This window comes from Centrocercus urophasianus, unplaced genomic scaffold (genome assembly GCF_019232065.1).
Source record: "Centrocercus urophasianus isolate 14NV4802_14NV808 unplaced genomic scaffold, USGS_Curo_1.0 seq_10, whole genome shotgun sequence".
Classification (NCBI taxonomy): domain Eukaryota; kingdom Metazoa; phylum Chordata; class Aves; order Galliformes; family Phasianidae; genus Centrocercus; species Centrocercus urophasianus.
Genome location: NW_024884142.1, coordinates 22119146 through 22135668, shown reverse-complemented (window position 1 = coordinate 22135668; position 16523 = coordinate 22119146). Strand labels below are relative to the sequence as shown.

General features: G+C 45.7%; 1 protein-coding gene across 2 annotated transcripts in view; it reads right to left on the bottom strand.

Annotated features, from left to right (window-relative positions):
* Positions 1-13950, bottom strand: part of SMAP1 (small ArfGAP 1) — a 94578-nt gene extending 80628 nt beyond the window's left edge. For both annotated transcript variants that reach the window (XM_042810710.1, XM_042810719.1), the window contains exon 1: positions 13813-13950. In XM_042810710.1, the coding sequence (XP_042666644.1) occupies positions 13813-13930 (118 nt within the window). In that variant the 5' untranslated portion in view covers positions 13931-13950. The remainder of the gene's footprint in view (positions 1-13812) is intronic.
* Positions 13951-16523: the final 2573 nt, after the last annotated feature.

The window sequence follows — 16523 nt, the reverse complement described above, 5'->3', positions numbered from 1 at the left end:
TTGTTTGTTAAACCACCTTTGTCCAATGAGTATTCTCACTTCTACTCTTCTGGTTCTCTCCTCCGTCCCAAGGGGCAACAAGCAAGTAGCTGAGTGCTAATGGCATTACCCATAACATCCATTCACCACAACAGTATACTCACCCATCTTTCTCCCCACATACATACCTATTTTTTTTTTGCTCACCTCCTCTGCAGTTTAAACAAAGTATGCAGACAGTAATGCTGCACCACTCACTCTTATCTTCTACTGAGCTACTGTAGGGGGCTACAGTAACACACTGTAGCTCAGGCACAGGAATTTCTTACTAGATAAATGCCATCTCACTCTTGGATAATCCCCAAATTCTCCTGTAACAATACTACTAAACTCCAGAGCAGCACATGCTGTGCACTTCAAGGTATGAACTTAAGGAAAGAACAAGGGAAGAAACAAGAGAGAACCAAGCTTTTCTGGAGACCAACCCACAAAACATGTGGTACAAATACTGCTCTACGAGATGCTTAACACTTGCTTTTTAAGAGATACAGCTGCTGTATTTGCTCAGCCAGTGAATGAAAATCAAAGTAATTTAAGTGAAAATTAGGAATAAGCCTCATGAGGTCCTTCATACCAGTCTGATGCTGCAAGCATTTCTAATTAGATCAGGCTACTCAGGGCTTTATTCAGTTGTCTTAAACACCTCTAAGGTATGTTCCCATAACCTTTCAACAACTTGGTATTTGACCACCCCATGGTTAACAAAACCAAAAAAGAGAAAACTTATTTATATCTAATCAGAACATATCACCCCAGATAAAGCTGAAATGAGCTTTGCATTTTCTCTCAAAGGTATCTTCTCGTTTCATGAAACTATGGAGTTTCTTCTCTGAGATGACATTAGATGAAATACAATTCAAACGAATTTGGCAAAATGATTGTCTGTCATGCTGGAACATCAACACACAAATGTACCATGTTATCAGCTAAACATGAGTGGAAGGAAATTTCCTGTTAAGCAGTGTTCTTTGCTGTAACCAGATTTATGTGACACAAGAGAAAAACTTCTTTTTTTTTTTTTTTTTTCCTAAAAAGCTTATTTAACATTATTACTACACCCCAGTAACCACTCACTACCTCACTTTGAATCTACCTGCGAGTCCCAGTGCATTCAGGAAGAACAGGTTACACACAGTGAATCATTTCCACTTCCTTTTGCAGAGATTCCTATAGGACTACTACAGCCTTTCATCCTACTAAGGAAGTCCTATGCCATAAAGCTTTAACTGTTTAAGTACTTGACTAAAATTGCATCAAAAATTCCTGTTCCCTCCTGCTTAAAAATGAGCTAGTATACAAGAAGGGTATGGCAATCAATAACCAAACACTGATCAAATAAAAAACCAAAATCATTTCCCCAGCCATGCAAGGAAGCACAACTCCTCAGCCCTCATCAGCATATCCATTTTCTTCCACAAAAATCAGAGACAGGCACAGCTCTGAGAAACAGAACCGTTTTTACCAAATCCCAGCTGCAGTTAGTTGCTTGGCAACACTGCCCCTCAGCATCAACCTCCTGTCCAGGTTCTGCTCTGACAAGGGCTAAGCTACCCGCCACATGTCAGAACAGTCTGCAGGAAGCAAATACCTTTCCTCAAGAGATAAAGGGCAACTGAAGGTCTGGGTTAACTGAGACAGTCAGCATGCTGACCTGGGCAATTTTTCACATCCCCCATCAAACATGTCACCATATCTGTGAGCAACAGTATGCTCTCCATACCCAAAGCTACAGACTTGAAGCACTACGATGCTCTCTGAACCTCTAAGTTCCTCCTCTTCTTCACACAGTGACCCCACAGCACAAAAGCAACCAGCTCCTCTGATGGGATGATCACAGATCAACTCTTATTTGTTCTGGCTAAGGTGGAAACAAAATAGGAACCCAGGTACTCCTGACCAGCTCAAATACAGTGTCAGCAAGCAGGACTACTTGGCCGTACATACTCATACATATGAATAAAACCTAATGGAAAGCAACAGTGAACAGAGCAAGAGCAGAACACAAAGGTTAGTTCTATACCACATGATCAGACCACTGTAAACAAAGACAAGTATGAAATTAGATACCCATTCAAATCCAAGTTGACTGAGTCTTCTCAAGTAAGATAAAACTGCTTCATGGCAAGTAAAGTCATTCAAGAAAAAAACTACAAAGTCCCAGAATGGTTTAGGTTGGGAGAGACCTAAAGATCACCCAGTTCCAACCCCCTGCCATGGGGACAGTTGCCCCCCATTAGATCAGCCGCCCAGGACCCCATCCAACCTAGACTTGAATGGCTTCCATGGGATGGGGCATCCACAACTTCTTTACATAACCTCGCCATTCCTTCTTCAGCATTTACATAAAGACTTTTTTCTTAACGTCTAATCTAAATCTCCTCTTTTAGTTTAAAGACACTGCCATCTGTTTTATCACTACATTCCCTGACAAAGAGCCTTCCCCCATCTGTCCTGTAGGCCCCCTCCAGGAACTGTAAGGTTGCAATGAGGTCTCCCCAGAACCTTCTCTTGAGGCTGATCAAGGCCAGCTCCCTCAGCCTGTCTTCATAGGGGATGTGGTTCTGACCTCTGATGGCCTTCATGGTTCTCTGTTGGGCTCATTTTAATAGGTCCACGCCATTCCTATGCTAGAGGCTCCAAAGGGGAATGCAGAATAGTATCTCTCAAATCCTCAGCAGACATTAATCAGGTAAGAATCAGGGGGCGTAAGAAGTCTGAAGTACTTTCTATTTTGCTCCTAGTTCACCAGGGGGCATCATTTTTAGTCATAACACAGAGATCCAACCAGCAGTTAAAAGATCCAGGGAAATTTCGTACACAGAAGGGATCCATGAAAACAAGTCTTACTAGTAAAGACCAAAATAAGGAAGCCTTTTCCATATCTTACTTCCAGGTTCCCTGCTAATTTCATAACAGGTTCACACCCTCTCTAGCCTTCTTATTGCTGCTCATCCATCTGCAAAAGTCCTCCCTGTTGTGCTTCACATTCCTTACTAGATTCAACTCCAAGCAGATTTTTCTTTTCCTCCCTAATGCCACCCCTGCATGCTTGGACAGCCCCTCCATATTCTGTCTAGAACACCTGTCTCAGCTTTCACCTCTTACATTGCTTCCTTTGTCTGAGGTTTGCCTGGAGCAACTTGCTCATATAGGCTTCCTGCTGCTTTTGCTTGATTTCCTGTTCATTTGGATGTGCTCCTCTACAGCAAAAAGAAGTGACCCTAAGAAACTAAAAATAACATTAAAAATAGTCAAAACCAGTTTTCCTGGGTCCCTCTCTTTCCTAGACCCCACCACTCAAATAACTCTTCCAAGCGTATCTATTCCTGAACAGGCCAAAGTCTCATCTCCTGAAGCACACAGAATTCTGCTCTTTGCTTTGTTCCCTCTTCTTTGGACCCTAAACTCTTCCATCTCACAGCCACCGCAGCCAAGACCATCCCCAACCTGTCCTTCCTTTGCTGACAGCAGGATAGGTCAGTCAGGTCCATCTGAGCACCTAACCTGACAATCCACTTGACTCAACCACTTGTACTGAAAAATGACCAATACACTTCCAAGAATATCCCAGACTGCTTGTTCCCTGCTATGCTGTCCTTATGACAATTCTCACTGTGGTTCAAGTCCCCTACATACACTACAGCTTGTGAATGTCAGGCTTCTTCAAGTTCTCTGAAGAAGGATGGTGGTGGTTTCACACTGACACAAGTCAAACTCCACCACACTGCTCTCTCACCCCCCCCTCCTCAAAAGAACAGGAAGGGATGAAAAAAGATGTGATGAAAAAAGGCTTAAGGGTTGAGATAAGGACAGGGAGATCACTCATCATCACAGGCAAAACAGACTCAGCATAAGGGAGATTAACATAATTTATTGCCTATTGCTAATAACAGATTACAGCAGTGGGAACAGAGAGCAAACTAAATACAGCTTCCTTCCACTCACCTTCTTCCTCCTTCTCCCTCCAGCAGCACAGGGAACAAGGGCAGCAGTCAGTCAATAATTCTGCTGCTCCTTCATCATCACTCCTTCAGGTGAAGCGTCCCCCTGCTCCACATGGGATTCCCACAGGCTGTAACTCTCCAAGCACTGCTTCAACATGGCTCTGTACACAGGGCCCATCCCTCAGGAGGTGCTCCCCACAGGTCCCTATTGTCAGCAGCTCCCTCACCATGGCTCCTCCACCCCATCACGGGCTCCTGTTCATGAGCTGCAGCTCCAGCACAGGGCTCTTGTGGGCTACCTCCACAGGCTGCAGCTCCTTCAGGCCTCATCCACTGCTGCACCGTGGCCTCCTCCATGGCTGCATGAGGAGATCTGCTCCATGTGGCATCCATGGGCTGCGGAGGGACAGCTTGCACCACCACATGCTTCTCCTGGGCTGAAGAGAGCTTCTCCTCCATGCCTGGAGCCCCTCCTGCCCTCTTTCTTCACCGACTTTGGTGGTTAGCTTCTCTCACATTCTCATTCCTTCCTCCCAGTAGCTGTGCAGCAGTTTTCCCCTCCCCAAATCTGTTCTCCCAGAGCACACCCAGCACCACTCATGGCTCAGCTCTGACAGCAGCGGGTCCCTTTTGGAACTGTCTCTGACCTGACATGGGGCAGCTGCTGTGCTCCTCACAAAGTTAACCCCATGCAGCCTCCTTGCTACCAAAACTTTGCCACATAAGCACAGTACAGGAAGGCTTCATTCCTACTTTTTCCTGATCCAGCAGTTAGGAGCAGGCACCTACACCATCACCCACTAGCCTGCCTTCTAGCCCTGACCCATAAGCTCTTAAGCTCATCATCCATCTCTGAGCAAAGCTGCACACGCAAGCCCACCGCTCTGACAGAATGTCACTCTCCATCCTCACCAGCCCAGTCTGTGCCTCCTAAAGCACCTATATCTACTTCTTGCTTGCAAAACTGGAAGACTGCAATCTCACTATTTCTCTGTGATACCAGTAAAATCATAGCTAAGCTAACTCAGATTTACTCTTCTACAGTATCTGAAAACTGTTGCTGCCAGCATGGTGAAGCTGAATTCAAGTAGTTACAAATATAGCTGTGTTATAAAAGCACCTCAACATTACGATAAGGACATCACTGTACATTACCTGGTCACAAGGTAAACTCATTAAGTTTTAGGGAATTTACCTGTGGCCTCCTGGGAGAGCAATTCAAAGCATCTAAGTTAGTAAAGCTGAATCGTGCCACACCAGTGAGCTAGCTGAGGAAGATGTGACACATGCACTCGATTAACTTTGACTGCTCTCTGAGCAATATCTACTAAGTGACTATTAATCCCTTTAGGAAATCTAGATTAAGGATGGAACCATCCCTACAAGAAAGGTACCTCCCTAAAAGTCTACTTATCACATACGTGTACCTAGATGCTTCCTGACTGCTGTTGACAAGGACTTCCTATGACTGCATCAAAGGTGCCTTCTCCACAGTGTCCAGGCCAAGAGGGACGATCCACAAAACAGCGTCAATCTCAGTTGCACAAAAAGAGATCCAGGTGCAAAGCAAAGCTTAATATCTGTCACCAGCAACATCCTGCAGCAACACCTTTTTCACCTCACTGAAGAGTGTCAAAGCCAGAGCTTAGGCATCATTAGGAGAGAGACACCAGTAGCTTCTGGCTACTGTAGGATGTCCTGCACTTAAGCACACGATCCCATCAATACTATCAATCATTCTTTCATAATTTGCCCTAGGCTGAAAACTAAGGTAAGGATTTCTGCACCTATGTAATCCACCCCTGTTGATCTAAAAGGTTATAATAAATATAAATAAACAAAGCAAACAAAAAAATGCACCACACCCAACAACCACACAAGTTTTGCAAATATTTGTATTGGAAGTCAAAGAAAGTAGCAAGGAATCTCCAAAGGTCATCTAGCCCAATCACCTAACCAGACTACAGCATGCCACTTGCAACCTCATGCAATCTAGGCCTGCTGTGTCCTGAAGAATGCAGTTTCCACACAAAAATATCACATCAAAAGCTTCGGTAAAAAACTTTCAGGCAGCATAAAGAAGCAGAAATGTGCATTTGCACAAGTTAAACAGATTTTCTTTGGCTTATTTCAGAGTATTTTTGCAAACTATGAGAGACAGGAGATAGATAGAAACAAATCCCTTCCTTTGAAAGACTCTCCCAGTAGGTCACCCAGTACTTAAACAACCCCACTGCCCCATTCCACCTGCTTACAGGTTTCAGCTAAATCCACTGCACTTCTCTCAGCTGGAAAGTAAAGGGATTGGTGTCAATACAAAGGGGAGAGGCTCTTTTCAGTGATGCCCGGTGGCAGGACAAGGGGCAACAGGTCCAAAGAGCAACACAGGACATTCCATCTGAACATGAGAAAGAACTTCTCTACCATGAAGGTGACAGAATACTGGACTGAAACACACAGAGGCCATAGAGTCTCTTCCTTTGGAGATATTCAAAATCCACGTGGATGCTTCCCCATATAAGGAACTGCGTTAACAGGGGATTGGATGAGATCTCCAGATGTCCTTTCCATCTCCTGTGATTTATTTTTGAGACAAGGAGGTTATTAGGCAGAGATGATTGCCAAGCTGTTTCCACCATCTATCTGCATTCCTGGTCAACTGGAGAGGTCCCAGAGGACTGGAAGCCTGCCACCGGGATTCCCATTTACAAGAGGAGTCATAAGGAGGACCTAGGGAACTACAGGCCCATGAGCCTGACCTTGATGCCAGGAACAGTTATGGAACAGATCATCTTGACAGAGATCATACAGCATGTGCAGGACAACCAGGAGATCAGGCTCAGTCAGTATGGATTCAGGAAAGGCAGGTCGTTTGAGCAACCTGAAATCCTTCTATGATCTAGTGACCTGCCCGGTGGATGACGGAAAGACTGTTGATGTAGTTTACCTAGACTTCAGCAAAGCTTTTACACTGCCTCCCACAGTATTCTGCTGCAGAAGCTGGCAACCCACGGCTTGAACAGGTAACACTCTTTGCTGGGTGAAGGACTGGCTGGAGGGTTGGGCCTCAAGAGCAGCAGTGAATGGGACCAGTCACAAGTGGTATTCCCCAAGAGTCAGCACTGGGGCCTGTTCTGTTCAGCATCTTTACTGATGACCTGGACTAGGGGATTGAGTGCACCCTCAGCAAGCTTGCAGTTAACATCAAGTTAGCAGGAAGTGTCATCTGCCCAGGGGTGGGGGGGAAGGCCCTACAGAGAGATCTAGACAGCCTGGATTGCTGGGCTGAGGTCAATGGAAGGAAGTTCAACAAGACTAAGCGCTGGGTTCTGTACTTCGGCCACAGCAACCCCAAGCAATGCTACAGGCTTGGGGCAGAGTGGCTGGAAGACCATGTGGAGGAAACAGACCTGGGGGTATTGATTGAAGCTCAGCTGAACATAAGCCAGCAGTGTTGTCCAGGTGGCCAAAAAGGCAGTATCATCGTATGAGATCTGATATGAGAAATAGTATCACCAGCACAGAGCAGCAACCTCCCCTCTACAGTCAACTCGAGAGGCCACACCGAGTACCATGTTCAGTTTTAGGTCTCTCACTACAAGACAGACATTGAGGCCCTGGACTGTGTCCAGAGAAGGGCAACAAAGCTGGCGAGGGGTCTGGAGCACAAGCCTTCAGGAGAGCAGCTGAGGGAACTGGGATTGTTTAGCTTCGAGAAGAGAAGGCTCAGGGGAGACCTCATTGCTCCCTGCAACTACCTGAATGGAGGTTGTGGCAAGGTGAATGTTGGTCTCTTCTGCTGGGGAACCAGCGACATTAGAGGGAACGGCCTCAAACTGCGCCAGGAGAGACTGAGGTTGAATGTTAGGAGAAATTTCTTCTCCAAAAGAATGGTCAGGCACTGAAATGGAGTGCGCAGGGAGGTGGTTGAGCCACCTTCCCTGGAGGCGTTCATGAAATGTTCAGATGTCATATTAAAGAACATGGCTTAGTAGGGAAATACTGGTAGTATGTGGATGGTTGGACCAGATGATCTTTACCAACGTTGGTGATTCTATGATTCTATTAGGAAAATGAAAATTAGCTTTCCTTACAGCCAAGTTTGCAATAATTGGCTTTGACTACACAAGTTTCAGCACTGCAGTTTTTCTTGTTCAGCCTCTCCTCACATTTCTACTTTTTGAGCTGCACATAGAAGAGATCAAGTTGCTAATCAGATATCTAAGAATTGTATAGTATAACTAAAAATTATTGAAAATATTTCCATTGGATACTATAAACTAATTTTTCATCTAATTTAACAAGCAACAGTGCCAGTGTGTCATTTTATTACAATTCTGGTAAGAGATCACTTAGCCAGACTTCATGCCTCACAGTGCTTGAGACAAAGAAACCCAACAACAACAAAAAGAAACGAAACAACTCTGTAAAACTCCTGACAGCAATTTATTCACTTTATCTGATGGTCCAAAAGATCTGCAAGCTTCCAATCGTGTTATTGTAATGCTACAGTTTAAAAAAAATCTAAAGCAGTTGATAACTCAGGTAATTGCCTGCTTGATAGGGATGTGAATTCATCAGCAGACTTCAGTAGACAATATGTTTGCATTAAAGTCAACATTCAAATCCAATGCATAACAAACAGAAAACAACTGTTTGGGTTTCAAACATATGCCTTACACTTGAACATGGTTAGAACAGTGATCAGACTCTTACAGCCCCTATTTGTGGAGATGGATGGGAGACCAAGATGTATAGATCCCAGTTTACATGACAGAATCACAGAATGTCCCGGGTTGAAAGGGATCTCAAGGATCATGAAGCTCCAAACCCCCTGCCATAGGCAGGGTCACCAACCTCCTCATTTAATACTAGACCAGGCTGCCCAGGGCCCCAGCCAACCTGGCCTTGAACACCTCCAGGGATGGAACATCCACAGCCTCTCTGGGCAGCCTGTTCCAGCACCTCACCACTCTCTCTGTAAAGAATTTCCTCCTGACATCCAACCTAAACCTTCCCTCCCTCAACTTAAAACCATTTTCCCTTGTCCTGCAGTTATCTACCCTTTCCAAGAGTTGACTCCCCTCCTGTTTGTAGGCTCCCTTTAGGTACTGAAAGGCTGCAATGAGGTCACCCCATAGCCTTCTTTTCTCCAGACTGAACAAGCCCAGCTCCCTCAGCCTGTCTTCATAGGGAAGGTGCACCAATCCCCTGACCATCTTCGTGGCTCTCCTCTGGACCATTTCCAACAGCTCTCTGTCATTCTTGTACTGGGGGCCCCAGACCTGGACACAGTACTCCAGGTGGGGCTTCACAAGAGCAGAGTGGAGGGGGACAATCACCTCCCTGCCCCTGCTGGCCACCCCTCTTCTAATGGAGCCCAGGATACCAAGCTGCCCAGGATTCCCAAGCTGCCAGAGCGCACTGCTGGCTTGTTAAGTTTTTCATCCATCAGGACTGCCAGGTCCTCCTCTGCAGGGCTACTCTGAAGGATTGCTCCCTCCAGTCTGTGTAGATGCCTGCTTGCTCTGGAGTCCTTTGCTGCTGCTGAACATCTTGACCCTTTTGAAGCACCTCCTTTTGTGCTCTGTCACACCCTTCAAATTGCAAGCACTCTGTTTGCTACTATTTAACATCAGTGCCCAAGTAATACCAGTCTTGCTGCCAAGCAGTAACACAAACCTAGAAGACTTGGAACACATTGTAATTAGGTACTAAGTACATAGAAATAGCAAGCTGTGAGCTTCTATAGTCAAAAGGGCTGCTGACTAACCTTAATGGTTTTTTTTTTACTTCAGTTCTGTTTGATAAATCCATGAGGTGTTATTTCTTAAAATATTCAAATATTAGCACAAATAATGATAAAAATGCTTTTAGTCTCCCTACACTATGAAAGAAAAAAAAAAAAAATAAAAGTCAGGCGCTTCAAGATGGCTCCCAGTACAGTCTGCACACCAGACTGACAGATCTATAACTATTTCTCTCTCCTACAGCCTTCCAGTCCCTGCCAGTTTTACTTAGACATACACAGAAAAGGACCATAAGGCTATGCACAAGAAGGAATTTCAGTTGCTTGCCTTTTTCAAGAAGCCAGTATCACTAAAGCTACTGCCTACATACCTTAGTGTTTCTTACAAATACTAGGAATAAGTAGTGTAACACTAGGAAAACACCTACTGCCTCACACAGACAGCTGTTCAGATAGGGATGTAAAAAAGTCAGTATGCAGACAAGCACTGCACCATCAAATGTCATCCTTCACTCCTCCAAAAACCCAACTGATAGTAAAGACAGTTCCAGAGCCTTTGATTCTTTAGGCTTCCTGCCTGAAGAGATGACATCTGTGAGGCTGTGATTGTGGCCCTACAGCAGGTTGCTTCCAGTGTATTTCAGCAGCAGCCGTTGGATTCATGACAGCTATTCCAACAATTAAAAGGCAAATAAGGAATAAAATGCACTTCCACAAACCGTACCCAAAGTCAGCAATCCTAATTATTGCTTCCTGCCTACTCTGACAAATGTGGCCTCAGCTGTATTCTCCACCTTCCAAAAGGTTTGCAGAACAAAGCAGCAAAGAGTTATAACTCCACACACCAGATGTGCTAAAAAGCAGGCAAAAAACTATGGATGGATTTGCCCTTCCTATTAATATTCACCATTAATAATATTTGTCTTTCTGAAAATAATAACTCATTTAAAAAAAAAAAAAAAAAAAAACCTCCTACAAAAGCAAGCATGTAATAACATAACTTCCTTATAAGCAATGCAGATGGTCCTTGGATAGTGAGAACAAGGAGAGCCAGCTCAGTGATTTTGGAGTGAATCAGCAGTAGGACAAGAGCAAGTGCTGAAGATCCCTTTTTTGATGTGAGATGAAGAAGCCAGAAGGTATTAAAGATAGATATGATCAAAGCAATGAGCAATAAAAAAGCAAGTGGGACCACATAAAGTTTGTTAGGGTCAAAAGGATATTTACAAGATTCCAGATGATATCTAGCTACCTACAAATTTCCAGGGCTTCAAAGAGCTGCAGTTAATACAGATACGCAACCATGGTATGTGAGTTTCAACATCCCTCAGATGTGACAACGTGAACAGATGCCTAGGGGAAATGTAATAGCTCAGGTCTGTGAACAAAAGGAGGGACTCCAGCACCTCTGGTGAGAGGAAGGGATCTGTGATGACAACCTCTTAGCTTCAGTTAAGAGCTCATCCTGAATTTTGGCCAATGCTAGTCATCTGCAAGACCAAAAGCAAGGGTTTTAAAGACTGACAGAGTAAGAATCAATATGCAAGTATAATTCATTATACCCTGAAGATAACATCATCTAACAATGAGGTGAACAGTAAAGAAGCAGAACTCAAAAAATCCTAGCAAACAGGGAGGAGGATGACAGACAAGAATGTAAAGCTTGCATTAAAAAAGCTAACAGAAGCTAAAGAGGCAATAGTTTAAAGAAGAAAAAGAATCAGTAACACCAACAAAAAGAAAATACAGGTTCTCTGACAGAAATGAGCCCTAGTTTGGAAGTCCTACACGTCTGTCATGAACAATTTCACGAGACAGTTTCTGGAAGACAGGCCTAAGAGAATCTCTAGTGAAAATGACAGGACCGAACTCCAGCCTGTTGTTTTTTTGTATTTCTGTAATTACAGGTACGTGCAGAGACAAAATCACAGCTGTTCTGATGCAAGCAGAGAAGTTGACTATCAGCATCTGGGGGAAGCCATGCATGTAGACAGCTCCCAGACCTGGGATCCCAGCAGAGACATCTTGAATCACTGCCTCAGCCATTGCTCTGTGCCATGACTAACATAACCAGAACTTTGTCAGACCAGCAAGCGGTTAGTGCTCAGCCAGCACGGGTTAGGCGTGAAACACATTAGGAGGAAAAAATAAATAAATCTGGCTGTAACTGAAAGAAATACCTCCATTCTTCTTCTTCTGTTAGCTAACAGCAAGTTTCAACAAGGGAACGATACAACAGGGCATTATGTTTTCACGACAGGCAAGGGCTTGGTACTCAACTAGAGAATCAACTTTGCTTTTTCTTCTGAACCACATCTTTTGGAAGTACACAGATATCCAGGCTCCAGGATATAATGCAGTGGCAGCTTAATGCTGTTCACATAGCTCTCTTAACTGAGCAAACTTCCAAAGGTAAGAAAAGGAATGTACGCAGCTTGCCCATCCTATCACTTCCCAGACAGGTGCCCCTAGAACAGCTGGCACTAACTCAGCTTGCTGTTCCACCACCTCTTCTCCAACCTGCAGAAAACCGCACGTGTCACTACAGGAGTATAAAGGCAGATGACAGCAAGAAGCTAATAAGACATGAGAAAATAAGAAATGCCAGAACAGGATGAGACACACATAAATTAAGCTTGAGGGAAGAAAACAAAACACAACCTCAATCAGCTTTGGTGGGGGGGAAGGGTGAGAGCAAGCCATACCATTAGTGTACAGAAAGCATGAGAGGAAGAGGTTTTGGCAAAAGAGAAAATAGAGAAGACTTTAGAAGTGCAGTCAGATTGTAGATAAGGCAGCTAAGTAGAACAATCCATTACAAAGAAGAAAACTGAATTACAGGTTCAATTGGAAGCAGAAGAAGAGTTGGACAACAGAGTGGTAGCTGCTCCAAGAACTCAACAGAAAAAAACAACACACCAAAGGTCAGAGCTTGCTGCCACTTCAAGCTTTGAGTTGTGACAGAAGAGAGGCATAGAAGCGTCACACAGAAATACGTGCACACAGTGAACAGAAGTATTCAGTAACGCAAATAGGAACACAAGGCTGAATGTGTCAGCACTGCTGAACTGAAGCAGCAGAAGACACCAAGCAAGGACAACAGAGACCAAGCAACACTTTGCCCATGTGATGGCTGGAAAGAGAGAACTCAGAAGAGAAGACAAAACTGAGTTGGAGAATTTGAGACACTTCTGTTGAGCAGCCAAGCTCTGAGGCCTGTGCTGCTAACAGCACAGGTGTGGGACTCAGCAAACAGCTCAACATGGGAACGCTAGTCATGCACAAAGCACACAAGCATGACTTTTCCAGAACCCCCCAGCTTACAGTGGGTCTCTAACACGGTAACAAGAAGCTGGGATAGCTGTACCAACAAACCAGTAAGAAGACTTACTTGCAAGTCACAAGGGTCTGTTATCTTTAGTGTAATCCACATTATGTAATACTTACGTCCATACAGTAGGAACATAAAGAGCTGGTTTCTTTCTTTCTGACGTACCAACCACCGCCATCACACACGGCACTGCTCGAGTCCCCTCGCTGGGCAAAGCAGCAGCCTGCCAAGGGGGCTCGGCAGCAGCACGGGGGCCTCAACCCCAGCAAGGCTGAGCCGGAGCACGGCGCCGCGCGCACCTGGCTGCCACGCAGGAAGTATCATGTTTAGAACAATAAATTACTGTGCAATCATCCCAGCCAGGGTAACATCTCTACAAAGCGATTCTGAACGAAAGAGGGACACGCCACATTTCGTCCACGTCAGAGCCACACAACCCAAAGCAAATACAGTCGCAAACGCGAACCTCCTCCAGCGCGGCACGGAGCCACCTGACCGAGCGTAGATAACAGCTCGGGAACCCCTCGCACCGCTTCAGGGCCAGGCGGCCGCCTACCTGCCGGGGCTCGCTCCGCTCGGTGCCAGCGGGGCACGAGGCGGCCGCGCCGGCGGAGCTCCGGCGAGGGGCAGCGCCCGGCCCCCACATCGGCAGGGCGGCCGGGCAGAGGAGCGCGGCGGGGCCACGCCGCCGCCACCCCGGGCCCCGTCGCTCCCCGCCGCCCCTCCCCGCGCCCGCCCGACGGCCGTACCCTTGGCCTCGCAGTCGGCGCAGTACTTGTTGTCCTCCTCGCGCAGCAGCTTGGCCAGGATGGCCTGGTGCTGCTCGTTCTGCTTCTGCGCCTTCTCGCGGCACGAGCGGGTAGCCATGGCGGCGACGGGCGGCGACGAGCGGCTCCCCGCGAGCGAGGCGGCGGCGCGAAGCTGAGGCCGGGCACCGCCGGAGTCACGGCGCTGCCGCCCTGGCGCGGAACCGGCTGCCGCCAGCACCCACTTCCTCGACCGGAACTACTTGCGGACGCATCCGCCCGCGCACCCGGCCTCGGCGGCCGTGGCGCCGCGACAAATAGTGCGGCGGGTCCTAGCGCCGGCGCGAGCGGAGGGGAGGGTGCCGCGGGAAAGGGCGCGGGGCTCGGCCCACGCGACACGGCTGCTCGGCGGGATCCACCCGCCGCATGGCAACCGGGGCTGGGCCCCTCCCGGATGCCCTGAGGGCCGCGCGGGGCTGGCGGGCTGCGACAGGCGGGGGTCTGTGGGGATGAGAGCTGGGTGCGCAGCCGGGTGGCTCGCCTCAGAGGGCTTGTTGAATCTGCTACTCAGGAATATTTTCTCTTATCAGTTTATTCCAAGATTTTTTTTCTTTTTTTTTTTTTTTTTTTTTTTTTTTTCTTTTTTAATGTAATCCTTCTGGAAAGAGCGGCGGCCTATATATAGCCTATAAAATACTGGAGCGAGGCAGATGGAAATTCAGGTCTCTTCTTCTTTTGCCATTCAATTACTGAATCGTGCTGTATATCTTTTGCACAAATCCTGTGGTTAACTTATTATCATCTAAATTTGGAAAAGTTACAACAGGAAGAACTGAGAAAAGTAGGTATCAGAATAATTAGTAATATGTGTATTAGAATAATTAGTTTTTGCTAATATGAGATAATGCGTTTGGATCTCTCTCAAATAAAGGCAGAGTTCAGGTCTACTCATATGCTATGTGTGTGCCCTGGCTGAGGGGCATTAGTTTGCAAAATGGGAACATTGGATTGAAGCGTGATCCCAAGAGGTGGATCAGCATCCTATGGCTGTGGTGCCAAAATCTGAAGATAACTGCAGCAGAAAATGTGTAGAAACAAACAAAAACAGGAAAAAAAAACCACCATGCTTGGCTAGAGCCTTGATCATTGGAGTGCAATACTGCTGGCTATTTAAACATGTTGTTAAGCAGTGGTGAACGTTTCCAGCAGAATATTTAACTCACTAGCACGCTGTCCTTTTCAAGCCCAAAGTGTCTTTAATTATTGTGTCTTTTGTAGAGAAAAACTGCTTCAGCCATAAGCGCAGAGTATCTCCTCCCCTCACCTCATCCCAGAGGAAAGAAATGATTTCAGAAAATCAAGGACTGTGGGTATGAACTCCTTGAGAGAGGAGAGAAAATGAGCTTGCTCCTTAGATGCTGGATAAGCTCCTCTTGGGTTCTTATACTAAAGGACTGTGGCAGCAGCACTGCCATTTTAGAAGAAGATAATGCTTGCTTTCATATTTTGTGTTGAATTCAACCTGTACATTATATACACTCTGAAAACGTTGCTTGCAATACCAGAAGGTATTGAGTTAAGCAATCAGCTTAAATTAACGTACATCAGTTTCTCTGATCCTAAAATGGACACAGTGATACTTAACTGTGAAAAGTGGCTATTGATTCAGCGTCTGTGTTTGAAAAACCCACAGAAGTGAAGAGTAAGTGTATTTATTTCCTGTGCACTTTCAGTGCCTTAAAACATGTCCTGATTGTTTGTTTCCTGGGTCTAACTCACAGAACCACAGAATTGCAGGAAGTTAGAAGGGACCTCAAGAGATCATTGAGTCCAACTCCTCTGCTAAAGCAGGCACTCCATAGTAGGTTGCTCAGGCACGCATCCAGCTGGGTCTTGAATATCTCCATAGAAGGAGACTCCACAACCTCTCTGGGCAACCTGTTCCAGGGCTTCATCACCCTTACCATAAAGAAGTTCTTCCGCGTATTTGTATGGAACTTTCTAAGTTCAAGTTTTAGGCCATTGCTCCTTGTCCTATCACTACACACCACTGAGAAGAGCCTGGCCTCATCCATTTGCCTCCCACCTTCCTGTAGATATTTATAAACATTTATCAGATCCCCCCTTCTTCTTTTCCCCAGGCTGAACAGACCCTGTGTCTCTCAAAACTCCCACTCTGCATGCATGCTTGGGTGGATGGGTGTGAAGTATCCTCTTCAACTGTTGAGCATTAAGGTCTGCCTCTTGTGTTCAACTTTATTTCAACGATTTTTCTTTCCTTCAGAGTATTTATCCATGCTTCTATAAAGCAGTGGAAATACAAAATTACCAGCTTCACTAAGGGACTGAATGAGTTATTAATATTTTAATAGATAGTGCTTTAAAAACAGCATGCTGTAAATGCATTATTAGGTATTTTCCAAAGAGCTTAAATGAATGTAAAGATAACAAAAATATACCCCCTCCGTGCCTTTGCTGCTTTATCTAGACCCTAAGCGAAGCAGAATGTTTAATATATTGCTGTTCTAGCCAGAAGCATTTTTCAGAGGGAAATGATGTCTTTGGAGAGAAACGATGTCTTTAGGATGTGGCATGCTTTTTGGAAAATTTAAGTTCTGCCCAGACTAGGCAGTGAAACATAGCACATAGAGGCCAGAGATGTCACCACCTATGGCTCCTTAGAAGGATAAGATACACAGTTGACTTGCTGAGGG